This window comes from Amblyomma maculatum, chromosome 4 (assembly GCF_055883805.1).
Source record: "Amblyomma maculatum isolate TAMU_Amacu chromosome 4, ASM5588380v1, whole genome shotgun sequence".
NCBI classification, from domain to species: domain Eukaryota; kingdom Metazoa; phylum Arthropoda; class Arachnida; order Ixodida; family Ixodidae; genus Amblyomma; species Amblyomma maculatum.
The window spans coordinates 86213638-86241350 of record NC_139347.1 but is presented as its reverse complement, the minus strand read 5'-3'; the positions used below and the strand labels follow the sequence as shown (position 1 = coordinate 86241350).

Below are 27713 nucleotides of genomic sequence, written 5' to 3'. Positions count from 1 at the left end.
CGGCCTACGATGGTGTCAGTCATCGCTAACCTCACTTTCTTTGGCGCCAAACCACGGCCGGAAAACGTTCGCAGACTCACAGTGATGCCATATTGCTTTCGGTATTAAAAGGGCTGTTTCAACATTTTTTTTTTTTGCTTGGAAAGACACATTGTTCACATTGCAAGGCAATGCCAGAAGGTAGGTTTCTAGACGTTGAAGAGCAATGCCAAAATGGTAAAGAATAACCAACACTCAGGAGAAGACAGCAGAACATCTCGCTGCAATGAGCCACGCCTCCTTCTTCTTCACAACCTTCTCTCTTCTACCTTCTTCTTCTTCTTCTTCTTCTTCTTCTTCTTCTTCTTCTTCTTCTTCTTCTTCTTCTTCTTCTTCTTCTTCTTCTTCTTCTTCTTCTTCTTCTTCTTCTCCTAGATCCTCCTCTCTTGGAAAGGCACCGGACAAGCGGCGAAATGGCGAGACTGTGGCCAATGTACGTAGCTGTCGCAAAAAAAAAAAAAAAAAGCGATATAATCTCTGGATCTTCACTTGTAGGATAGGATATGAAATACGTTAATTTCTCTAGAAAGGTATTGTGCTAGTAGCAGAAGAGGTCCATCTTCCTTCTGACAGGGTCGGTGCCCTTAGGGCTCCGCTGAGCTTCGCTCTGCTCGCTGGGCGTGCTGGATCAGACCTAGTTGGCAACCCAGATCGCCGCTGGAGAGCCGGCTCTCCCACTGTTCCACACTCGGGTTTTTACGAAAGCTATCGTTATTTCTACATTCGCACGTGATGTGGTATAACGAAGGTTTGCTACCACACCATGAGCAGGTGTCCCGATATTGCAACGGGTAAATCTTGCTAAGGATATGCAGGTTTAGGAATGTTCCTGTCTGCAGTCTTCGCCAGTACACTGCCTCTTGTTGATTTAAATCACAATGAGGCGGCGGATAGCGGATCCGTACCCCCTATAGTAGTTCAGAATGTCTGAGTACGTAGGGCCGACTCGCTCGGGTAGATCGTCCGATTGGGAGGCAGCTCGGCTCGTATACCCTCGAGCTACCTCGTCGGCGCGTTCGTTCCCCGCTATGTAGGTGTGTCCTGGCAGCCAGTAGATGTTGTGTGTGACTTCTGATGGGGTTGCGCTCTGGAGGAGCCTGAGCGCGGCGCGATCCTATGCGACCGTTCATGTAGTTACGGCATATGCTTCGCTTGTTCTTGAGGCAGGCTGGCTTTACCATTGTGGCGAATTCAAATGACACTACAATTATTGTATCGCTCTATTTTCATCCCTCGCATGATCTAGAACACGGTAGCCTAGACTTGACAGTGACGGCACAGCCATTGACGGCTGTTGAATTCGAAACCGAAACAGGTGAGAAAAAAGTTCGATTATCCTAAAGGCTAAAGTGAGCCTTGACGAGATCACGTTTCTATGCTGGCAACTGCGTGTCAACAATGGCGACTTTCTGCTATGTAGCGGCGTTGTAGTTGTAGCGATAGCGGCGTCGCATTAGAAACGTGAAAACTGGTGAAAACATACGCTAGCGCTCGATAAATTGTATTAAGGTTTTCGTGTTGTTTAATTATGGAGGTAAGAACTGTTCCAGCACTTAGTGATTGTAGTGTTAAGCCCGTCCGTTTGTTCACGATAAATCCAACGCTGAACGACCGTCGTTTCCTTCGGATTTTAACAGGAGTTTCGCATCAATGTTTTCTTTTTACCATTTCAGGACGTCCAAAAACACTCAGTTCACACGCTCGTCTTTCGCTCTCTGAAGCGAACGCATGACATGTTCCTCTCTGACCAATCGAATCCGCCACCTCAAGATGACACTAGGTGAGAAATTGTATTGAATTATGCTGCGCGCCCCTATCCCCTTTACGTAGCGGGCCCTTAAATCGTGCCCATATTTTGACAGCAACCGCATAATTGGCGCTAAGCAGGTTTGTATGTTTTTGTAGTGAAAAACTCAAAGTCGCTCTCAAGACCAAAGACGAGTATGGGCTTGTGATGCACCTTGTGAAGTCAAACCCGCAGACGTACAGACACAACCCAGAAGGACACCGAGACGAAATGTCAAAACGTGAGTAATTTTTCGGCTGCTCTTTTTTCTTTCTTGTATCCTCTGCAGGTAGAGCTTGAATCCATCTAGATTAAGTTATCACGGCGTCTGGTCTTATTGTTCATTTTTGCAAAACTGTAGATCATCAGAAGACAAGGGACACAGCGAGAAAGATTGATCCGCATACAACGATCCTGACATATTTTCCGTCTCCTGCTTTTTCAAATAGAATAAACATATGCCATAGAGTTGATCTACCTAGAATCTTATTCTACTAGCGTTGCGTAAAACATGTAGCATTTTATTTTTCGCTGGCGAATGTTTTTTTTTTCTTTCTTTTATTTTGAAGTGTCTTTTTCCCCTTTTCAATAATTATTGTATAAGGTGAAAACCTGGTGTGTAGAACTACAAAATGTAGAAAACGTGAGCACAAGCTAGAGTGGATGCACTGCAAAATGGGGTAATTGTCTCAAAATGGAATAAATTTGAATGCCTTAGTCTAGGTCTAAATGGTTGAAGTTAGTGCATGTTACATTTGCAATAGGTAGTGAAGGAAATGCAAGTGCTTGTTTTCTCTTGTTCTCGTTTTTCAAGGAAGGAGATTACATGTGGCACACATTTAGTAATGCTTTACAATGATTACATTGGGTATTATAACATTCTTGCGGGATAGTTGTTTCATGCAGATAGGGGTAGAACTGAGCGAAAAGGACGAGACGAGAGACATAGGAACAAAAAACGGCACTACGGGTGCAGACTTCCAACTGTTTATTCATGATTGAAAGCACATGCTATATATGCCAGGAACCGAGGGCTGCAACCACTACTATCATATTTTTTCTTATGTCTCTTATCCAGTCTTTTTCTCACAGTTCTACACCTATCTACATTAGGTAATTGCATGTAGGAATAACCTTTACTGTATATTTTTCGTGTTTTTTCCATGCTAACTTTTATTTCAGTTCTATGCTACGCCTAGACAATACTGGATGAAAGAGTTTCATTTGATGCTAATAAATAGTTATTTTTTGATGTTTAGACAAAGAGATGAAGATGCAAGAGATAACATACTCTGGGATGGACATAATGCCAATGCCAGTGTATGACGACGATGCACCTCCACCAGGTGTTGATGATTATGCAGTCATGAAGCCTGCACTACCACCGACATCACAGGTGCTTTTCTGATAAAACTAACTTCTGTTGCATGTCTTAGCATGACCGGGGCACCCTAAAATACTCATGAAACTTTCCCATGGTTTTGTATCAAGACAAAACAAGATGTTACAAGAAGCACGAAGAGTCAGTTAGAAGGCAGAAAATTGCTATTTGCCTTAAAGGAGTATAGACAATTTTTGGTTTCATTTTCATCATTTGTAATGATGCGTAAGGTACTGCTGTAGACAGATCACCATGTGATATTTGCCTACGACCGCTGAATAATTTATAATCGAATTTCTTTTCTCACTTGTTTCAGCAGCCGAGCGATGGCTGGGACGTTAAAGTCAAGTATAGGTCACGTGGCGGGTAAAAAAAGAAAACAGCAATATAATCGTTCCTGTGTCATTTTAATTCACTACAATGCTAAAGCCAGTATGCTTCAAGGACAGGAGTCACAGCAAGCAAAGAGCCAGCGATTATATTGCAGCTTTTTCATGCCATGCGCTACCTGGACTTAATTATCACAACCATCTCTCGGCTGCTGAAACTGAAACCGAAACTGCTGAGAAAAGAAAATGCTATTAAAAATTATTTAGCAGTCGTAGGCTGAAATCGCTTGGCGATTTGTATACACGAATGTCTTAGGCATCATGAACAAGAAGAAAAAGTAAAATTCCACCAAATTTGGTGTCTATACTTCTTTAAAAAAAACTTTTCACAAATGTGTGAGTGACTATGAATTCATTTTACAAACAGAAAAGGCAGAACTTGGGCTCAATTTTTTGCTCAGTTTTGTAGCCCCATCTTGCTCTTTGCAGCTTTCAGGTGCATTTTTCTGGACTGTATTTGTACAGAGCAGCACTGATTTCTCACCAAAAAGATTACTGTACCCTCGTATCTTAGAACTTGAGCTGAGGAGAGGAAGGGTTCTGCTTAAGCTGAGGACAACGCAGAGTGCTATGGAACGGAAAGTGGTAGGTGTAATATTAAGAGAGGAGAAATGTGCAGAGTCGGTCGGAGGAATAACTCGAATTAATGACGTTCTTGTGGAAATCAAGACGAAGAAATGTGCGTGAGCAGGGTGTGTAGTGTGAAGAGAGGATAAGCTGTGGTCGCTAAGGGTAACAAATTGGATTTCTAGGGACGGAAAGTGCGGCAGGGGGCGGCAGAAAGTTAGGTGGGCAGATGAGGTTAAGAAGTTCACTGAAGAAGGAATGCAGCTTGCACAGGACCGAGTTAGTTGGAGTAATATGGGAGAGGCCTTCGCCCTGCAGTGGGTATAATCTGGCTGATGATGATGACCCTCTTAGCTGCACAGTATCGTTGCACTGTCATTGCATGTGGCACTTTGAAATTTACCACCATGCCGTTGTTCATAAGCTGCACAATCAGTACAAAAGTATCAAATGGTCTTTGCCTAGCTGACATTGTCTTGTGTATTCTTTATCAAATGATGCAAAAGTTTGTTATTGAAGTCTAATGACAAATGACAACAAAAATTTAGTAAGCCTCGTAGGCCTTCCGGTAACTGAAATGACGTACAAGCTACAAAGAAAGCAATACTTCACCCCCCCCCCTCCCCACCTTTTATTTACTTTTTTTGAAGCGTGGCCAATATATTTCCAATCTACCTTTTGAAGAAGCCGCGAAATACTCATTTTAGAACCTCAAAAAGTTCCTAATTGGTAAAGTGCCCACGACTGATTTAACCTAGATATAGATTTTGTTTTCCTGTGGTGTATAAATGAAATTGAGGCCTTAAAGCTTTCGATGCTTATTTCAAGTTAAGTTGTCTCGGCCCTTTTTCTTCAACTTGCCCGTCAAAGCGACATCTGCCAGCGCTGCTCTACATGACGTTCTTATGGGTCAGCCGTGGCGGCCGCGCAAATTTTGACAGATCTCGGAGCCCCTCAGTTGGCTGATCTGCTACATCATAAGGCAGTTGTAAACCCTATGCTAGGGATGCCCAGTTTTATGCTCTGTGACCTTAGCTGAGGTGTTAATTCCAGTGTACTTACTTCAGTAGTGGAGTGTGTTAACTTGCTCTATTCAAAGGAGAGGCCAGGGCTACTGTTTTTAAGAGTTGCTCGACTGTAATATGTTGCCTTGTTTTGTTGCTTTTTTGTGGTCAGAAATAATGGGATGGGGATGATTCTGACTTTTAAGTACTACTTAATTAGAATAACTGGAGCATTGTCCTTAGCCACATCACAGTCAATCTTCTTTACACCTCTGTACTTCACCATGCTAGCTGCTTATCAACCATGTTTCTTCTTTTTGCCAGTGCTGCTGTTTGCTTTCGGTCTCACTGAGGCCTCCTTGTTTTCCCTTAGGCTGTTGTCCTGGCAGGACAGCAACAGTTGGCACAAGTGCAGCGGAAAGCAGTGACCATACCAAAACCGCAGTGGCATCCACCTTGGAAGCTTTACAGGGTAATGTTCATCATTTTCACTGTCGAGCTTTCCAACTGCGGGAAGTCAGAATTGTGATGCAGTATTTTCACTGAGGTTCTTCGTATCAAGGTGACATTTGATAGCATATGTGCTTACCTGTACTGTGACTCAGTGTGTAAATATACTCTGTTTATTCTGTTTGCTCCTGCTATTAGCTAATGGATGCAGCAGGCACAGGTGCCAATAAATTTTTTGTCAAGATTTTGTGCAGAAAGAAAAGTGTTGCATTGTAACATAGTGTGCACGTTGCAGTGTCATGGAAAGGCATATTTGTTCTATCCGATGTGTGCAGCACTCAAGGAAAAGCATATTCTCCCTCTATAAGTTTTATTTGAAAAAGGATGCAGTTATCGCTCAGGTGAAGGTAGTGGTCATCACATACCTTTACCTGAGCGATAAACAAAAGAAATATTCTCATTTCGTGTTGCTGCATTATAATTTCAGCACTGTGGGGGGAGCGTGCTTCTGTTTCTCATAGAAAGAGCTGTTCGGCTCTTTTTGACAGGGTTGACTGTATGGATAAAGTTGTTTTTCTGCAGTGATGGCTGGTAGATTTGTTCCTACTTAGCTGTGCTAACTGTCGTAACATTGCAGGTTTAGATTCCACCTGCTTCTAACATATTGTTACGGTGCGCAATATCGAGATGACGACCCGCTGGTGTGGTGTTGTGAAGAAGACGACACTCAGGCTAAGCTGGGTTCGTTCTGGTGGTGTGTGCTTCTGACAGTTAACTAGCGTTTACCGCTGTGTACGTTTCCCTTAACATTTGCTGTCCGTCGCTATGTCGCCGCTTGTGAGCTATGTCAGCGCCGTAAGACACCCTCACTTCAACCTAGTGGGCCCCTGCAACCAATCTTAGTGCCGACTGAGCCATTTTCTCGTGTGGGCCTCGATCTTCTTGGGCCTTTTCCGACGTCGACTTCTGGAAACAAACGGATTGTTGTGGTGACTGATTATACTACCCGATATGCTGTAACCAGGGCCATCCCCACCAGCTGTGCCTCCGACGTTGCAGACTTTCTTTTGCATGGCGTAATCTTGATTCATGGCGCTCCGCGTCAACTGCTCACAGATCGTGGCCGCTGTTTCCTTTCTAAAGTGGTTCATGACCTTCTCCGCTCATGCGCTACTTGTCACCAATTCACCACGGCCTACCATCCGCAAACAAACGGTCTTACTGAGCTCCTTAATCGCACATTGACCGACATGCTATCTATGTATGTGTGCGATCACCATCGTGACTGGGACATCTCCTTACCTTTCGTCATGTTCGCCTATAACTCCTCACGCCATGATACCGTCGGATACTCTCCCTTTCATCTACTTTTCGGCGGCGACCCTTTACTCGCCTTCGGCACCTTGCTGCCTCTTGACGACTCTTCCTGTAGTTGCGCTTCGGATGCCATCGCCCGCGCTGATGCCGCACGCCACATTGCTCGAGACCGGCTTGGCGCGTCTCAGTGCTCACAAAAGCGCCGTTATGATCTTCATCACCGAGACGTCCACTACCCTCCTGGTTCCCTCGTGCTTCTCTGGCTTCCGGCCCGCCGTGTGGGGATGTGCGAGAAACTTCTGCCTCGTTACGTGGGTCCTTACCGCGTCCTGCGGCAAGTCACCGATGTGACCTATCAGATCGCCCCTCTACAGCCCAAGTATCCTTCCACAACCACTCATCCTGAAATCGTGCACGTCGCCCGTCTGAAACCATACCATTCAAGTTCTCCTGTGTAGGCAGCACCGGAACGGTGCTTCTCCCGCGCGGGGAATACTGTTACAGTGCGCAATATCACAGTGCGCAATATCGAGATGACGACGCACTGGTGTGGCGTTGTGAAGAAGACGACTCTCAGGCTAAGCTGGGTTTGTTCTGGTGGTGTGTGCTTCTGACAGTTAACTAGCGTTTACCGCTGTGTATGTTTCCCTTAACAATATTTTCATGGAAGCTAATGCAAGAGTGGGTGTTTGGAATCTTAGTGTATACACCTCATGTTGTCTGAATCAATCTGGAGTTGAGTGCAGCATGTTTCATGGCATATCTTTAATGGGATAGCATTAAAGACTGTTCTCTAGATAATCAGGCATTGCCATTTTGAGCGAATAATCATGGGCAAGGCTCTGACAGGTGGTAGTTGGCAGGTAGCGTGGCTGTGCACAGACTGGCCGTTGGGTGGTGCAACATCACGAGACCACACGACAAGGCCGAATCAGCAAGCACTTCCAGTTCAGGCTTCACCTTTGAGATAGGAGGGTAACACCAGACTGCAATCCTCCAGAACTGTTGGATACCAAGTTAGACATGCTGCTTCTGGGCCATGCAGGCATGTTTGTTCAGCTCGGTTAAAGCAGGGGTTCATATTTAATGCAGTGGACAAACACACCATGCTATTCAAGTCATCGTTCGCGGGCAAAATGCTGAGACGTGGTCCGATAAACTAATACGCCATATACAAGCATATGGCTCTTAATGCTTGTCAGCAACTATGCCAGTTGTCCACAAGGTGCATGTAGATAAAGTCCTTTTACTCATTCCAACCAAACCCGCACACATTAATGATGAACAAAAGATCAGTGAACAGATAACCTAATGCCCTTAGCCAGCTTTTTACACTAAAACTCAGTTGTTTAAACATGACTATAAAACCTAGACAAAAGAGAACCCCTGACTTTGTCAGATAACAGTCCAAATCGTTGACAGCATCCACACAAGTATTTGCACACACAAAACATTATAGAACGTGTACTGCACGCATATAAGTGCTCACCCTCTCCTCACTAGGGTTATTTGCCAATTGCTGAGGAGAGAACAGTCGCCTCAAAATGCATTCAGCTTCTGAAATGGCGGTATGCTCTTTGCAGACAGTGTCTATGCCTCCGGACTATCTTCTGCATCTTAATATTGATACAAATCTTGATGGCATGGCTCCATCTCAGAATATTGATAGGCCTTCATATTTTCCTGACACCCGGGATGTATTTACGGTCACAGGTTTTCCTTAGCATTTCACAATAAGTCAGTAGGATTACCAACATGAAATGTGTTAAATACGTACTTTCTTAATGGCACTGATTGTTTCAGCTCGGTGCAATACTATATATAAGTAAGCAATGTTGAAAAAAAAAATTAAAAAATAATATAACCATGTGTACAGCTTAAATTTTGACTTCTACGTGTTTGCTTTACTATGAACATTGATATAAAATCAAAGTTATGCTTTGAAAGTACTCAGAAATAGGACTGGCTCCCTTGGCAGATGCATTAGTGTTGTGTTGCTGAATGCCGCCTTGATGCAGCTCATTTTAGTGCAGAAGCATATCTTACCCCTTGACTCAAAAAAGTGGCGTCATCAGAGCACGTCACCACGAACTGTGGACAGGTTGTGTGGACAGAGTGGAAGTACAATCTGCTGTCAGTCATTAATAATAGTTTTAAAAATGTGTCCACGCCGGTTCTCGAACCACCATCCTTCCGTGACCAAGCTGAGCACACCAACCACAACTCCATGCCGACTTGTGTGGGCGTTTCTGTAATTCTCATTGGCGTAAGAACGCTGAAGGGCCCCGAACTCACTTCAAGAGGACACTGGCAAAGAATTCTGTGGCTGCGATGAACTTACTAAGTTATTGACTGGGCTAGCCATGCCAAAAAGTGCAAAATCACCTTTGAGGAGTATGCGCCTTACGAACCAGACGTACACATTACCAGAATACTGTCTGATGCTAATATTGTTGAAATGGCTAAGGAACGAAGGAGAGCCTCGAGAAGCGCCGTCAACTCCTGAGACAAGGAATTAGCTGGGCTTGCTCTACATCAAGGTTGAATGCAGCGGTGGGCGCTGACAGCTCGTGTGATGGGTTGAACAGCTTGAGGACGCTTGTCTCAGACCAAATGCAAATGCTAAACAACCAAGCATCATCAAGTTCTTTCTTCCGAAATAATAATATTTCATTTTTTTTCCCATGCGTTCTTTTGCCATTACAGTCAAAACCCACCTATAAAAATATTAATTATTATTGTTTTAACCGATATTTGTTGTAACCGGGTTAGATCGAAAGAACAAATAAAACTATATAAACTACACATTTAATGAGGATGAGGTGTCTTACACTCTTTATTCCGTAGTGGGAAGAAACCCGTAATCCGTAAGCGTTGTCTGTTTCACAGCAATCTGGCTGACGTCTTACTGTGAGGCATCCAATTGCTGAACATAGTGCAGTGGAAGGCTCTTAGCAAAAACAAAGTCCCGCGCGAAGTCGATCATTCTCAAAGACTCCTGGTGAGATGCAACCTTCACAGGCTCCGGTTCGTCGTCATCGTCACTACTGTCACCATCCTCCGCTAGTAGTTCTCTGGTAGTTCTCTGTAGAAATTGATTCTCTGAGCCTTTATTGTTGCATTGAAATTTGACTGGGTGCGAAAGGTAGATTTATTATGGGGGAGAAATTTGGGTTCAAATATCCTTCCGCAAGCAGATTCACACTGTAGATGTCCTTAATATCAAGGACAGGTTGCCACCAATCCGGAGGGTATAGCTTTACAGTGTAGCTTCTCAGTTTCGGGCCCAGAACGCACTGTGCTTGTGAAATCTGCCATTGATGGCAACACCTGCATTTCAATTGTTTTTTTTTGTTTTTTTCAGTTTTGGCCTTTTAAAATTTGCAAAAGCTTCAGTGACCCTTGAAGTTCTGCTGTGTACCTCCTGTTTCTTAGCTTTCTTTCCCCGCTGACAACTGCTAAGAGTGTTTGAAATGCATTGTTCTTACTATGCTCAGGTTGAAGAACTTGAGTTCAGAGAGAGTGCCCTGTGCACTTTTGCAAAGCACAGTGGCATTGTTTTAATGAAAATGTTAGTTTTTTTCCAAGGTCTCATACTCATTCGTGGTACATGGCATGCCGGAGTGATAAGCACATTGGAGCATTGATTTTTGTTGCTGCAACTGATGTCCTGTCTTTATATGTTGTGCGACTCTCAGAGTACCAGTTGCTTAATTTTCAAGAGTATTGTTGCCAGCATGCACTACATCGGTTCCGTGACTGATTTGTGCAGGTGATAAGTGGGCACACGGGCTGGGTTCGGTGCCTTGCGGTGGAGCCTGGAAACCAGTGGTTCTGCACGGGGTCCAATGACAGGATCATAAAGGTGAGGCTGCAGAACAAAGTTTCAGACATGGTCAACATGGGCCGAACTGCAGCTGGCAAAACTGGATGGGAAATGCTTTTGCTTGGCAGCTGTGTGTAAACCTTTCTGCGGAGTAGATGGCATTGCTGTCACCGTATGTTGCAGCTGAAAACTCGCACTGTGACCTTCTGTGCAATGAGAACATAGTCCATGTGGGAAGGGGAGTGGGATCACGAGGATGTACAGTCTCGGTCAAAAGTTTAGAGCCCAGGGATTCTGCTTCTTAGCCGTGTATTGGCACTCCTTTAGCATTCTAGGAAGTCTTTTTGGTTGAACAGGGTAGGCCAAAAAATCTTACCTTCAGGAGATTGTGAACACTGGGAATGCATTACTAGCCACATGATGCGGCTGAAGAGTAAGCCTCCTGGGCTCTAAACTTTTGACGAAGACTCTACCATTTGTGGCTGTACTATTCAGGTAAGCTTGGCAGGGGCCATTCTGGGGTGGTGTGTTATGTCTGTGGCTCTCAACTACTCACCTTGAGGCACAATGGAATATCTGGCAACTTGAGACCTAGTAATAGAGTGCAAACCACTAGTATTACATGCTGGGCTCGTGAGAACTATATTGTTATTCTCGTCCAGCATAATGATGACTGTAGTGATGATGATGGCAATACAGTTGATGAACAGTTCTGTAATGCGGCTTTCGCCATTTCCGCTCTTGAGCAGACTTCAGTGCAGTTCTATAATTTAAGCAGCTTCAGTCGATGAACACAAGCCAGGTAAACTAGAGGATAAATGCATGGTAGTTGGGCATTGAGACTTGTTTCAGATTTATAGTGACATCTCCAGAAACTAGTATAGGCGACATTAGCTGTTTAGGCCAGCGGTTTCATGCTGATTTCAGGCTAAAATTTTATCTCTGGAAGTTTTAGTCATACAATCTATTAACTCAAGAGCATTCAATTTGATGGCATTTATGGCAGACTTTTTATGTACAAATGCAGGTCAAGTAAGGTTAAGTACGAAATCAAGATCAGATTTCAGGCATTCATGATTGAGCTTTCGGTTTCTTACTAAGTAATGGCAATGACATATAGCTGACAGCACAGGACTTAGAGCTGAAGAATGGCAAATTTGCTGTAAAGCGAACGTGCTGTTCTTCAGCTCTCTGCTTTGTGATGCATTACTTTCTCGGGGAGGACGCTTTGTCCACTCAGAGTTAACTTGCATCCTAAGGCGATGTTGAGACCTATGGTCTGCGTTAGTGCATATTGGGCTCAATCACCGGCTCACGTCCATGCTTGTTTGCAGATTTGGGACCTGGCCACAGGCAAGTTGAAGCTTTCCCTTACAGGCCACATCAGTGGTGTGCGAGGCCTGGCCGTCAGCCCACGCCAGCCATACCTCTTCTCCTGCGGGGAAGACAAGCAAGTCAAGTGCTGGGACCTTGAGTACAACAAGGTGGGTGCATTCTGAGACTCCTCGTCTGTGGATAAAGCACAGGAAGTGTCATGTGTACTAATTGAGGTAGTTGCTGGGAGTATGTTAGGTGACTTACTCTAGATGAAGCAGGCACCGTGAGAAAGTCTCATTGGGCTGAAGTGGGTGGTTCTTGACCGTTCGTATACTTCACCACTTTGCTTTTGTTGCTTTCCTTGCCTCGGCCTGTGTTTGCAGGCCGAGACATGAATAGTGTTGTTTGCACTGCTTTCTTTTTCCTCACTCGACTGAAAGGTCTAGCATCATTTTTGGTTCCGCTTTGGAAATTACTACCGTAAAGATATTTAGTTGAGCACCTAAAGGCGAGTTGAGCCAAGTGCTATGCGGCCGTTATGTTCTATAATACACTGCTATGAGCTACACCTCTCTTCTCGAGCTTTATAATGCTCCATGTGTGTTGCTATGTGCGAGGGGGGGGGGGGGGGGGGCAAACTGTTGGCAGCTGTTGCTAAGCATTGTATATTGCACAAGGTGCACAAACATCCTGCGTGCATGCATTTGCACTGGCAGTAGTATATATAAGCTGTAGTAACATCTCATTGATACGTCCTGTCCTGGCTCTAACGGTTTCCTTGTTCACACTCGAAATCATGGGCAGCAAATATCCCCCATAGAGTTGCACTGTTTTTTCTCTGTTATTACATTCCCAGATAGCACGAGTTCCTGTCTACCACGTGCGAAATTTCGACAAATTGTGGTCATATGATAAGTTTATTATCAATGGCATATGTGCCAACATGCGATCGAGCCAAACTTGGGGGTAGGCGACAGAAGAGCTGAAATGCATTGGCGCTTATTCATTGTGGTGGTTCCTGTGTGGTGTCCAGGTGCAAAGGGGCGACGCGCCAAACAAAGACCGTGAGCTAACATGCGAGTGCCATTTAGTGGGGTGTGGGGGGGGTGCAGGGTAGAACATGAAAAGGAGAATTGCAGCAGCTTCTTTGTTCTTTGTAGTGCCATAGGGACGAAGCATTTGACTGTTACAGTTATGCTTCTAAATACGAGCAATGTAGGTTTAGAGAAGGCATCATGTAGAGCAAGACTGTGGCTACAGTTAGCTAAGGCTTCCTCACAGTTTAACGATGTAAGGGTATGAAGCATCTAGAAATGACAAGAAAGTGATCCAGGCTCGCCATTGTCATCAATGTATTGGATGTTTTGCTACATCTCTTCTGCACTAAGGACAATGCAGATGTAGACTGAAATTTGCGAGAAATAGATAAAGAGCTATTTAGACCTTATTGCAAGAAATGACAGTCTACATATTTTTTTATAGAGTGAGAGTGTCAATAATGCTTCTGTACCTCATTCAACAGTAACGTTTTTCAAAATCAGGTAGTCAGAACTACAGTAAAACCTTGTTAATTTGACCCTCGTTAATTGGGAAAATCGGATAATTCGGACAGCCCATCCGGTCCCATCAACCACATATACTATTCTAGGCGTGAAACACTCGTTCATTTGGACAAATTTGGCCACCCTTCGGTTAATTCGGACAGGCGATGGAGCTCACATTTTTGTAGAGCGGCCATGAGAGCAGCAAAGGTGAGGTGGTGATGATGGTGGGGGTGGTAGCGGAAGCGGCGCTGATGTTCAACCGAAATGTAAAGGCACCATACTCATCGCTGCAAACATCAGCCAAGAAGGAACGATGGGATGCTTTCTCGTTTTTTGTTGCGCGGCTGCGCCTCGCCACTTTTATCTTTCTGCTTGCGCGTGTGTCGTGGAGTGTTGAGTTGTCAAGTGCGTTAGTAATTCTTTTTTTGCGAGTTGTGCACGTGCTGGGGGTGGGGTGTGGACAGCGTTATTCTCTGCAACAATCCCAACAGCGCTGCCTTCTTCGGCTCCTGCGATGGCTACCGTGGCACCAGCGAAGTGCGCGAAGTATGTGGCAAAGGACTTTGCTGAGAAAGTCGAAATACTGAAGGCAGTGAAAGAAGGAATGTCGCAACAGACCATTATGTCAAGGTTCAACGTTAAAAGGAGCACGCTGAGCTCATACATAAAAAATGAAGCTCAGATTTGGAGGCATATGATGGTCAGCAGTTCTCAGACAAGCGGAAAAGACTGCGAACGGCAGCATTCCCAAAGCTAGGGGAAGCATTGCTTCGATGGATTGTGGACGCGTGAAATTTGCAACTCCCCTTGAGCGGACCCCTCATCTGTGCACAAGCAGAAAAGTACGCCCTAATGATGTGTATTGAAGGCTTCAGTGCATCAGAAGGGCGGTTTGACCGCTTTAAGAAGAGGCATGGCTTGGTTTTTCGCAGCGTCTGCGGCAAAAAAGGGGCTGTGGATGGAAGCGTCGAAAACAGTTGGAGGACTGAGCTTCCGAGGCACCTTGCTGCCTATGAGACGCAGATGAGACAGCACTTTTCTAAAAGGCCCTGCCAAGCAAGACGCTCACATTTAAAGGAGACCCTTGCGTTGGCGGCAAACGAAGTAAAGAGAGGGTGACGGTTTTGGTTGCCACTAATATGACTGGCACGGAACACTTGCCACTGCTAGTTATTGGAAAATCGCAAAAACCACGGTGTTTCAAGAATATCAAACAGGTATCGGTAGACTTTCGACCTTACAAAAAGGCTTGGATGATGGCAGAGATATTTCAAGCTTGGCTACGCCAACTGGACCGCATCTTTTCAGCGAAAAAACGCAAGGTCCTTCTTGTCCTCGACAATTGCAGTGCGCACCACAACATGTCAGGGCTGGAGAACATCGAGCTGCTTTTTTTGCCCCCTAACACCACTGCCTCCCTCCAACCCATGGATCAGGGAATAATACAGAACCTGAAAACTCGGTACCGCAAGCACGTTCTTGAATGTATGTTGTTATGTTTGGAAGCAGGACGCAAGTACGACATGACTCTTCTTAGTGCAATGCACATTCTAGTGAATGTGTGGTGCAACACATCGCCTGCAGTTATTGCAAACTGCTTCAAGCACAGTGGTTTCATTGAGAGCATTGACCTAGCTGATGATTGACACAGATGGTGCAGCTCTTTAATGGGCGACATCACATCACTCCAAGGTCTTCCAAATCGCAGTAAAGATAGGAACTAGTGTTTGCAGTGATGCAATCAGTGTACGATAGCTACAGTTTTGACAACGGCTGACCCTGCATGTGTAAGTAACGGCCGCTGGTTCATAGCAGGCCTTTCTCTTTCCACGGCCCGCTTTTCCATGCACAAATTACAGCATGATGCAATCAACTTTCCCAAAGTAGAAAACTAGAGTGAAAACTAGAGTGCGCAGTTCCCAACTCAAGAGCTGCATCTACTACAGTTAAATCTCATTACAAGAGACACTGTTACAAGAGACACTCTGTTATAAAAGACACTTGAAAATGGTTTGATCGGTTTTCCTATGTCTGCCATGTTAACAACATTGCATACAAGAGACATGGTTACAAGAGATACTCGGTTACTAAGGACAACTTTTGCAGGTCCCTGGAATAAGTTCTTCACTATTTCGAAGAAACACAACCCAGGTGTGCTCATGCAATGGAGCTGAAGCGTACCAACTCATAAATGATGTTCTTCAGATTCCCTTAGCTAATTTCTGTTCCATATCAGCATCCTTTTTGTTGTATGTATATGTGAGGAACTCAGAAAGATTGCTTCCCCATTATTGGGAAGTCAAAACAACCCTGTGTTTCAGCCACTGGCATTGCATTACTGTCACCTTCAAAGCAAATCAAAATGCATGAATGACATCCAGCATATTTAACTCCTCACATTTAAAATTTAATCACAAGATGAAAGCTCAGAATCCCGATGCCTTTCTCTTTGTGGACAATGCTTTTTGCAGCACTAAATTTCTTGTGCTCAAAGCCACAGAAGTTATTTTTTCCTTCCAAACTCCAAATCCTACTTTCAACCAATAGACAAAAGCATTATGCACTCTGTCAAGTTTCTGTACAAAACAAGATTGGTAGAATGCCTGTTGCTCAACGGGCAGCAAGACTGTACAATAATAACTGATGCGAAGTTTGCTGTTCTAGGTGATTTCAGGGTGCTGTGACTTGTGCCCTTGTTCAGACCGGTGTTTTTGTCAGTTATGGATGCGAATCTCTGCCCATGACTCAAGTAAGTTATGGTGCCGTTTCCCGGAGTTTCACTTGGCACCGCTGACGCCCAACAAGTCGAGTCGCTCACAGCGTGCAGAGTCCAAATCAGCATACAAGATGTCTTGTGCGTGATTAAGTTCTTGCTGCTCTCCTCCTGCTCTCATGATGTCATTATTGAATAAGACTTTCTGTCTGAGCACTCTGCCATAGTCGATTGCACCCAAGCAGAAGTTACCCTCTTTGATATCCTTGCCGGTTCTTGGGCAAACGTTCTGCTGAGCACCTGGACAAATTTTATGCCGCTAACTGGGTGTCACTAAGCGTAACGTGCTCCCCCATTGAAGCCACAGCGGAAAACACTTCTGAACTACTCACCGCTAGTCATGGAAACATTCAACCTTGTTACCGCTGCACAGTGCCCTAACTTCGTTCTGTTATGAACGTAAAATTAATTCCTGTAATGCCTTCATCAGCCAAGCGCACTGAAAAGTGGGCTAGGCGAGAGCCACCGTGCGTTGGTTGCGGCCACAGGTTGCAAGCGCTGAGTTGGATCTGTCGTCAGAACTATCAGTACACAGGCCGTCGTACAGTAGATTGCATCTTTGCGTGATCCGTAATTGATTACAATTTGGAACACCCTGGGTTGGCGTGACATCTGCCAATAAAGTACCCTGCCATCGTCCCTTCATTGCTCACAGTTCCCACCGGCCGTTTCTACAAAGCTGGGTGTGTGTAATTTGTCTTTATATAATGAGGTCTCTAATGCATTACCACTGTGGGAAATTCAGCAGGGCTATTCTAGTTTGTCATAAAAAGTGCGTTGTCAGTGTCTTTGCACTTTGGCTAGCTTTCTTGAATAACCCAACAATCCTCCAGTTCTGTGCAGTAAAACAGCAACCAAATGAAACTCAGATAAACAAATTTAAGCAAGGGCAATGCATGCTAGTGCACCATGTCGCGTTTAACTTAGCCATTTAAAGGTGGAGCCAATTTTCTTTTTTTCTTGTTTCGAATTAAAGCACTCCTCTTTTGTTGAGCACGTGTGCTGTTTTTTTTTTTTTCTTTAAGGGTTTTTTGTTCGTTATGCCCTATCATGTCGTATGCTTTGTTCCATGGTGACCTACCAACTAGCCCTACATTCTGTTCTACTGAGCCTTACTAAAGATGGCTGGTCCAGATGTTCATCTTGGACCTGTTGCATGCTTCAGCTCTTGAAATTCAGTCCTGAAATGACTGGCTACTAGTACTAGGGCTACTGGAGTTGCTAACTTCTTTCTTTCTTTTGTGCAGGTGATACGTCACTATCATGGCCATTTAAGTGGTGTGTACGCACTGTCTCTACATCCCAGCATTGACGTCCTGGTCACTGGTGGGCGAGATGCTACCGGAAGGGTCAGTATCTTCATTTCTTTTTTTTTTTTATTGTTTGTTTGAAATGCTTGAACACAAATGAGATTTTGTATTTTGTAAAAAATGCTGCAGCTATATGCAGTACATATCAAACCTATGTTACAGTGAAACGGTCACTGAAGCACTGTGGACATTTTTAATGCTCTACTTAGATTGAACCAGAAATGGCCAATTTTTACCGTGCTTATTGAGTGGTGCTGTCACTTGCAAGTGTTTTGCCCAGCACTAGTCTGTTTCCTGTTGATTACCAGCGGTCTTTATTTCTGTGCCACTCATTCATAATAATGCAAGGCCGTTCCCAGCATTTGTTTTGCACTTATCATTGGGCTTTTATCAGTATTCATGGAACTAAACATATGATTTGTATGGAAGTGCGGGGAGGGGGGGAATGTTTTATGATTACAGCCCCAGATTAGTCATTTATAAACTTCTATGTTATAAACTTGTATGTGCCAATGCATCACTGCAGGCTATGAGGCATGCTGTAGTTTGAGTTTTTGCATTAATTTTGGCTTCCCCGTGGCTTTTAACATGCTTTGATGTCGCGGCATGCAAGCATACTTCACTGTACTTCTGTCAGGCTAGCACCACTTGTGGTATGCCAAAGTGGGAACCGTCATTGCATTGCCTATCGATGCACTCTTAATGCTCTGCATGCCTGTTTCTGAGACAGCAGGATATGACCAGCGAACAGTCAGCAGTGACCTTTTCCTGCATTTCAGTGACTATTGGCGTCCTTCATGCTTGTGACTCGAATTGATACATTGAATGAAATTGGCAAATTAAAGAAACTGAAGGGACTGAAGTAAATGAAACGATGATGGCAGGAAATCGACAACTCTGCAGCTCTTCTGTTCTCAAGAGATTGAGCTATTCTCTGTGCGATAGGTGATGTGCTGCTGTCGTGACAATTTTCAACCTAACTGCATGCAGATAGTAGTAGTAGGGAGTGAAAAACAAGTGTTGTCCCTCTGTGCAGGTGTGGGACATGCGGACGAAGGCGAGCATCCACTCCCTGGTGGGGCACACCAACACTGTGGCCAGCGTGCAGACCCAGTCCGCTGAACCGCAGGTAATCACAGGCAGCCACGACTGCACCATCCGCCTCTGGGACCTTGTGGCTGGTCGCTCGCGGGTCACCCTCACCCACCACAAGAAGAGCGTCCGTGCACTCGTCGTCCACCCGCGTCTGTGAGTAGTACCCCACTCTTCCTGTACATGAGGTCCTTTTGGCCTTGTGCTACTGCATGTGGTCAACTAAAAAAGGACTTAATACTCCCTTGTTTTGCAATGCATCTAGCACACCACCTTAGCATTTTGGGTTTGTTATGCGCCTGATGATCTATTGGCCGTCATGTAATGTTTTAAGAGTTAAACCTGGTTATTTTGAAACTGGAAAAGGTCAGAGTTTTTGGTGCCTGCAGTTTTCGCATGAAGACTCAAAAGGTCAACCTGGAAACGTAACCAGAATGAAGTAAATTTAGATGAAATCACCTAGAAAATTCTTCAGAACTTGCTAGGTGGTTGTTATGACAAGGCTGTCAGAAGTGACTGTCACAGAGACTGCTCACATTGCGCTGTGCTGCTGCATTTGCTTAATGCGAGCCAAGTGATGCCCTGCTGTCCCACAGTGCGCTATGCAAGCGTTGCCTTCTTAGTTTTCGAGCATCTAATGATTGTTGTAGTTAAGTTAGCGCTGTGTGGATTATGCATAGTGTTTACTGCTGTGTTTCTTTTCTAGTCGTATGAAAGAGAAAGGAATAATTTAGTTTACATGAATGCTGTGTGGATAGCATCTGGCCCATACGATATCTTCGCCCTCAACATTTTTTAGTTTTCATCCCTTTGCAGAGTTACAAACTGTGAGCAGGACGTTTTGTCTTATTTACTTTCCCCCTGCCTGCAAAGTTGTTGTGCAAGTGCATATTTCAGATGCCCAATTTTCCGGACCTGCCTGATAATCCGGACCTTGCCATGGCACTGCCACGCACTCCATAGAGTCAATGCATAACACCGACCAAAATTTCGGACTTTTGAAATCCTTCTCGTTCGATTTTCCGGACTTTTTGTTTCGATTCGAGACTCAAGAGCAACCAAAAACGCAAACAACGCCGGTGCCATTTTGCTTTTCTGGCCGCTGCCATTTTGGTTTTCTGCATCCTTAAACCCACATGTCATATCTTCCGCTGATCATGCCATCGGAACCTCGCACACCCGGTATAGCCTCGATAGCAGGCACCGCTTGCTGCACCGTCCCGCCAGCTCTGTCGTGCTGCCGTCGTGCACAGTCGTCACTTGCCGCGGTCGCCATTCACGTGTGGTGTGTTGGGCTTTACGTCCCTACTACAGCCCATGGACCAAACCGTTATCCAGACACTCAAGCACCTCTATCGGTCATGCGTGCTCAGTCACATGGTATTATGCATAGACAGCGGCAAAACCTACAGTGTCGACTTGTCTGCACTCGGCATGCTTTACAATACATGGAAGGCGGTGACCAAGGAGACACGCGGGTTTCGCGATCAGAGATCAAGTGCCGTCGTCATCCGATGATAGCGCCAGTGAATCCCATCAGCCGTCTTCGTGTGCTGACCTCATCGAGCACTTGCGTGCTGCAGGGGTTCCCATGGAAGTGACGCTGGAGTCGTTTGCTAACGCTGACAGCGAGCTATGCGCTGAACTCACTGACGACGAAATTGTTCGCCAGGTGCTTGAAAGTGATGACTCGGGCTCCGACAGTGAAGAGCCAGAGGCTGTGCTGCCAACTAGCAGTGAACTAACCCGAGCTCTGATGGTGTTTTCGGCTGTGAACAGTGAGAATGTCACCCTTGCTGACGTGCAAGCCGACTTACTTGTACAGCAACGTAGCGCCCCAGAAAGGCATATTGAGCACTTTTTCAAGTTTCTAGCTAAATTAAGTGACTTTTTTTCGTTTTTTCAGACTGCCTGATTTTCCTGATGCTATCTCGGCCTCTTGAGGGTCTGAAACATCGGTCGGCGACTGTAATTATTGAATGGCCAAAAAAAAAGCCTGCCGAAAACCTTTTTGCATCTCTGTGACGGACCACAACAATTTTTCAAGATTTTGGCAACTGATTTGCTTCTGTGCACACTGTTAAGAATGTCAAAGAATTACTCCAAGATCATAAATGCCTCCATGTCCCTTCCTGCATTGCAACACAATAGCAGTAACCCTCTTCGCAAACTGCTTTGTTTCGCTTTGAGGCTTGGACTGTGAACAGAGGGAAATATGTTCAGGCTTTAAAATGGCATGGCACTATTGCAAAATAAAACTAGAATACTAGTGACACGCCAAGCTGTGTCCTAGGCGCAACTAGGTCATGCACGCGCCTGACGGCAGTGCTGAGGTCGCATATGAATTTAAGGAAAGCAAAACTGAAATTATGCTGCTGAGACCATCCCATCATCACCTACACTGGTCAAGCCTATAAGGAGTCAACAAATGACATAGCCAAATCCACATTCATAGCATAGTCTGTTTATTCTCCACGCCATTTGTCACACTTTGTTCAGCCAGCAGTTGTTGGGCTGTTAGGTGTTGTTTCAACACCTAGTCAGCCCAGTTTGCACTGTTGGCCTGCTTTGTTTCGGAGCCATGAGTGCGACTTGGTGGCAGTCTTTCAGAGTGAAAGAGAAGCTAAAGATTATAGCCACTGCCGAAAAATCGACAGCAGAGCTGCAGCAAAACAAGATGACGTTGACGAGTTGTGCATTCGCGACTGGAGGAAGAAAAACGAATCTTGAAACAACAAATCGATAGATGCGAGCATTTTGTGGTCCGAAGACTGGCTTGTACCTGCACCTCAAGACGCAGCTTGCCAATTTCATTGAGGAGCAGAGAAGTCATGGCCACGCTGTTTCGACAGAGATGGCTCAAATGGAAGCCTTGAAGCTGGCCTGGGAAATGAAAATTCCACGCGAGTTTCGTGCAAGTCGTGGATGGCATCAGTGCTTTATGACACAACATGGATTTTCGATGTGACAGCGAACAGCAATTTGTGAGCGGCTTCCTGATGTTTACGAGGAAAAATTGTTAAGCTTTCAACATTATGTCATTGCACTTCGAAAGAAGCGCAGCTATTTGCTGTCACAGGTGAGAAATGACGATCCGACCCCAGTGTACTTTGAGATGCCAATGGAAAGAAAGGGTTCCAAATCAGTCAGCATGCTGTCCGGCAGAAATGCTAAGCTGCTCTGCACAGTGATGCTATGTACTTTGGCTGACGGGACGAAACTGCGTAATATTCAAGCGCAAGGCACTTCTTAGCACACCACTGCCCCCAGGAACCGTGCGTATGGAAGAAAATTCCTGGATGGACAGTGGCTTAGTCAGCGACTGAGTCCGAGTAATCTGGGAACGAAGACCAGGTGCGTTGCTGGCACGCCGGTCGATGCTCGTGCTGGACTCCTGTCGAGGCCACTGCACTGATGCGGTGAAGGCTCACTTTGCTGAGACTGGCACTGAAGTTGTTGTGATACCTAGCGGCATGACATCCATGCTACAGCTACCCGACATGTGCCTGAACAAGTTGTTCAAGGCACACCTGGAGCGGCTATATGCCCAGTGGATGGCCGACGATCTTTATGCTCTCACTCCGGTGGGACGCGTGCGAAGGTTCGATATTTCACTGCTCTGCCAGTGGATCATGGATGCGTGGAAAGACTTCGTGTATAAGAGCTTCAAAAAATATGCCATCAGTAACAGCTTGAATGGTTCGGAGGATGACTACATCTTGGAGAGTGGCGTGGAACCTCGGATGATGGCAGGGAGAGCGGTGGCAATTGAGAATCAGATAACAAGTGACATTGTGGCGGTCGTTTGAATAAATGTTCTGAAAACGAAATGATCGCCGAGTGTTCAGTTGTATATTTCTAGCGTTCAATTTTTTTTTTTTCGCAAATAAAAGTACGGGTTTATACGCGAGGACTTTTTTTTCCTTCATGGAGTTCAAAGTTAGTGGGTGCGGATTATATGCAGGGGCAAGTTATATGTGAGTAAATACAGTACAACAGGGCTGAATTTATGGGCAAATTGAAGCTACAATGTTATGCACATTTGAAGAGTGGCAGCCTGTGTTATCCGTATTTCAACCAGTACTGTGTCTTGATAGCACAATTGGTTGTGCTTAGGGCCAGGTGTTTTTTCTTGCTTTTTTATTTTTTGGGACAGCCATTGCATGGTCAGAGGCATCAGTTGGATGAGCAGCTTTGCTCTTGATTGTGTTTGCAGGTATGCCTTTGCATCTGGTGGCCCTGACAACATCAAGCAGTGGAAATGTCCCGATGGAAAGTTCATCCAGAATCTCTCTGGCCATAGTGCCATTGTCAACTGCCTTGGCATGAATGAGGATGGTGTGCTTGTGTCTGGAGGTGAGGCTCAGTTCTCTTACTGAATTATTTTCAGGGCTTCATTCCAATCCCACCAGGTAAAAGTGGGCTGGTTGTTGTAAGAAAGAACAGACCGTGTGTTCATGTTTAACATGCAGGAAGACGTGTTTATGCTTTTGTTACCTGGAACAGTTGTTTGTAAATCATAAAGTGGGGTCCCCTGAAATAGTAGGTGGTTGTACAGAGATAAGCAAAAGGCTTTTTATGGTATTAAAGACGAACAAAGAAGGGTCGCATCACAGTTTTGATACAAGGTAACGTGCAACTGAGTTTTGTTCCATATATGTGCAAGATTTTTTTTTTTTTCCTTTCCTGGGACCTGATGCCCTTACACTATCGCATGATAGGTCTTGCAGGCCCATTGAACAGAACTCTGTTGCATGCATGCTGTATCAAAATTGCGGCACGACCGTTCTTTGTGCATCGTTTAGGGTGGCTCTTTGCTCCTCATTTAGCACCCATTTACTTGTCAAGTTGGAGGCTAGTTTACGATGGGGATTCCAGCCGATGACATTAGCACAGTCTTTGTCAAAAGTGTAGAGCCCAGGAGGTCTGCTTCTGAGCCACTTCATACGGATTGTGATGTATTTGTAGTGTTCCGAATCTTTTGGTGGTAAGATTTTTTGCCTTACCCTCTCCATTGGGAAGGATCTCATTACTGCTAGATCAGCGCCACTACATGGCTCGGAAGCACCTGGGCCCTACTTTTTTGACAAAGGCTGTACCTATGATTGTATGCTGTTAATTGTAAAGCATTTTGTGGAAATATAGGTCATGCTAAAGGCGTTATCGCTCTACTGTTATAAGACGAAGCTTGAGTGTCCGCTTAGTTTTATTTTTTGTGCAGCTGTTCCTGGTTGAGTGAAAATTAAAGCATTCCTTGCATCAAAATTGCACTTAAAACTTGCACCATGCACAGTGTATTAGCAATCACCGTTCTTGTTTGCTGTCTCCGTGTGACAAATTATCTGGTTGTCTCATTTTCCAGGTGACAATGGGACACTGTTCTTTTGGGACTGGCGCACGGGTTACAATTTCCAGAGACTCCAGGCGCCAGTTCAGCCCGGTTCAATCGACAGTGAGGCAGGCATATTCGCCTGTGGCTTTGACCAGAGTGGCAGCCGTCTCATCACGGCTGAGGCCGACAAAACTGTGAAGATTTTTCGTGAAGACGACACAGCGGTATGTATTCTAGCCTTTGCTGGCATAAAGTTTCCTTTTGTCTGTAAGTGCAAACAAATGTGATTGAACCATCGTAATGTAGATTAAGGCCATGGGGCTGAAACTCAAATTGAAGCAAGGTACGTGGACGCAAAATTCACTTGCAACAATCATGCCAGGGACTTTCATTATGGAACACTGTGCACAATCTTCATCGCATTCCCACATCACCATTGATACCGATTCACATTTTGTGCGAGGACCTTGAAAAGAAAGAGGGTGTGCAAAGAAACTGGAAAATGGAATTAGCCAACAATTTCGCTTCTCGGTGATGCAATTTTTGAGCGACGCTGCTGAAGTACTTGGATGACAGGCGGCGACATTCATAGGACGCAGAGCCAAATGGAGGCAGCTCCAGATTTTGGCTTTGGCAGCATGCAGCGCAGACTCTGAGCCTTCCCCCAGATGATGCATTTCATAGCTGCCACAACCACAGACAGGGCACCACACTATTACCCTTCTCCTCTTTTTCCACTCTAATCTGCTCGTCATGCTTTCTTCAATATCACTGTACATGTTTTCTCTGCTGTGCTCCTGATTTGCTTGCTTCACTATCATCTTACTTCGTCCTGTGTTATACTGCTAGTTTGCTCTGCCTGTTAGGGTGATGCTGAGGCCTTCATTCAACCCAGAAATGGGCATTTTAAGTACAGCACTCTAAAGAGGCCTGTCAAGGATCACAACATCACCTTGGCTTCTATACAAATAACTGTCCGGGAACCCTGGTTTGTGAAGCTACCTCGTGGTAGAGGAACAGCAGCGTGCTCGTGGGCTGGCAACAATATTTGTCTTCCCCATTTACCGCAGTGACCCTGTGGGTATTTTTACGGCAGGTCCTACAAGAAGTGGTGTTATCACAACTTAGCGCAACTGTGGGAAGAGTTGTGATCCCATACTGTGCTGGAGAGATTTAGTCAGTAGCACCAGTTATCACCCGCACCACATCCATCAATCACAGGCTTAGAAGCCAGATGCAGCATTACTTGTTGTAAAGGCTTGTGTGTATACACTTCATTTGATATGCACGTTTGTTTTGGTCTTGGTGACGAGCGAATAGGCCTTTATGTCTCGTGGACATTAGCACTACATACAGTTGAACTCTGTTGTAACAGGCATGTAGCACCAGGGAGGAGCTTTTGTCTGTTTCTCCCGCACCACATCCACTGATCACAGGCTTAGAAGCCAGATGAAACGTTAATTGCTGTAAAGGCTTGTGTGTATACTTCGTTTGATATGCACGTTTGTTTTGGTCTTGGTGACAAACAAATAGGCTGTACTTGTACGGAACAAAGAAACATGTGAGTAGGGAGCGAGAATAGTGTATACCCATGCCAGTGCATCGCTTACTGCTGTTTGAGTGGTTCATTATTTTTAATCAAGCAGAATCACGATGAATAGAAATGAAGGGATATTCCTGTGAATAAAACCACTCACCTCGTGTGTTGCCTGTTTTGGCAGTAGGCTCTGCTCGAAAATAGTGCAGCAGTGAATACTTAACTGGATCTCAGGTGTTATACATCAATTTGGCTCTTGATAGTATACTTATATTGTAGTTGAAAATGTTGAGCAGAAATGATTAAAGCCTGTCAAACATAATTTGATTTGCTAGTTATTTAGAGGAGCTGTGTAAGAGTGCAACAATACATATTTGAATGAGTGCTTGGAATATTGTAGTTGCTAGCATGGTTCTGAAACTGCCTACCAAGGTTGTTTAGCAGACCAGCTTCACCAGCATCGGTAAAAAGTAAATCTTACCTTACCTTTTCAGTTTGTCTGCTGTGCCTTTACAACTGTGCCAACGACATTTGGATATCTGTTCATTAGTTATGTTAGTGAGTTCTTATGTTTCATAGCTACACCATGGGCAAGAAAGGCACATCTCCGGATTAAATTGGACCACTTCGGGGTTTTAAACATGCACTGAACTCTCAATACGCATATGCTACTGTTATTGCGCCTACAGTGAAATACACTAATAGTATGTCCAACAGCCAAATGTATTGCTGGAGTTGTTTGTAACAGCTAATAGACCCACTCTTTTTCCATTTATGTCGCAGGCAATTAAAGAGAACTTGCTGTGAAGTTCACGCCTTGCACAAGTTTTTTATTACAAAGAGCTGTTGACATAGAGTTTTTGGTTATTCTTCATTTTAACCTTCTATCTTACAGACAGAGGAGACTCATCCGATCAACTGGAAGCCAGACATCACAAAGCGAAGACGGTTTTAGCATGCACCAGATGTCATCATTTTATCTTCATCTCAAGCTCATGATGGTTATCCTTAGATGTCATGCAAACATGCCATCCAAGGTCCAAGAATGTGTAATAAAAATACTGGTTGCATCCATGTGCCTAAAGTTTCGATGCTTTTGCACACTGAAAAGTCTACATGTTGCTGTGAATTGATAATAGCACTATAAAATTAAAATTGTATTTATGATACTAGTATCAAGTTGGTAAGATTGTTGCGATCTGATGTATGATATCTTTTTCGTTTTTGGGAGAGTACAATGGTGCTCAATAACTGAGGCAGCTTGTGGAATGCACACATCAATAGATACTTTTTTTTTCTTCATGTCCACTGCTTGGAAATTTATTAATATATTCTCAATTTCAACAGAAGTTTACTTGGATGCTGTGACTTGTACACTTCTTGAGATTTGTGATAATGGAAATCCCTTACTCCTTTTTTCTAGGTTTACATTAGAATGTTGTTTATGCGATTTTCAGGGACCACGCGAAAGGGTCGTATAATGCGGATGGTGTATTATTGGAAATCATAACTGAATCTGATGCATTCTCGTAAATGCATCCGCAACTAATCCTTTTCCCCTTACGTTACGTAAAAGTGCCCTTGTTTTGTTTCTGTGAGAGTTACATTTACTAGCATATTTTGTGCATTTTTTTTTATTAAATTTAGGCTTTGGGATAGCAGCGCATTACATGATTTCGCGAAAGCTCAGCTCGTCTTGACGCCGCCACTTGGCAAGATGTTCTTCCGGCGTTTCGGACGCACGCTTAGGCTTTCGTGTTTCATTTGAACTCTGTTGGGCGTCCTCAATCCAAGAAATGATTTCCGGGTCGTCCGACACAGCTTCCTCGCAGTCTCTGAAGATAATGCGCACTATGCGCGTTCACCGTTCACTTCATGCATGATGCATCTGACTAGCAAGCGTTGTTGTTGCGACTGTAGGAAGAAGAAAAAGAAAATGCACGGGCTTGTTACTGCTCTGTAGCTGAGCCACCTCCGCTGCCTCATGTGGACCTAACCTAACCTAACCTAAAAAGAAAAGAGAGAAGGAAGCGTTTTGCAACAGCCATT

General features: G+C 44.7%; 1 protein-coding gene across 1 annotated transcript; it reads left to right on the top strand.

The window, feature by feature from the left end:
- The first annotated feature begins 1429 nt into the window (after positions 1-1429).
- On the top strand, positions 1430-26734 carry Tango4 (transport and golgi organization 4). The gene is made up of 12 exons (XM_084602076.1): positions 1430-1573; positions 1713-1819; positions 1945-2066; positions 3085-3221; positions 5540-5638; positions 10706-10798; positions 12094-12243; positions 17641-17742; positions 18740-18951; positions 23012-23151; positions 24158-24351; positions 26560-26734. The coding sequence occupies exons 1-12, from the start codon at positions 1568-1570 to the stop codon at positions 26617-26619; spliced, it is 1422 nt and encodes a 473-aa protein (XP_084458202.1). The 5' UTR covers positions 1430-1567; the 3' UTR covers positions 26620-26734.
- Positions 26735-27713: the final 979 nt, after the last annotated feature.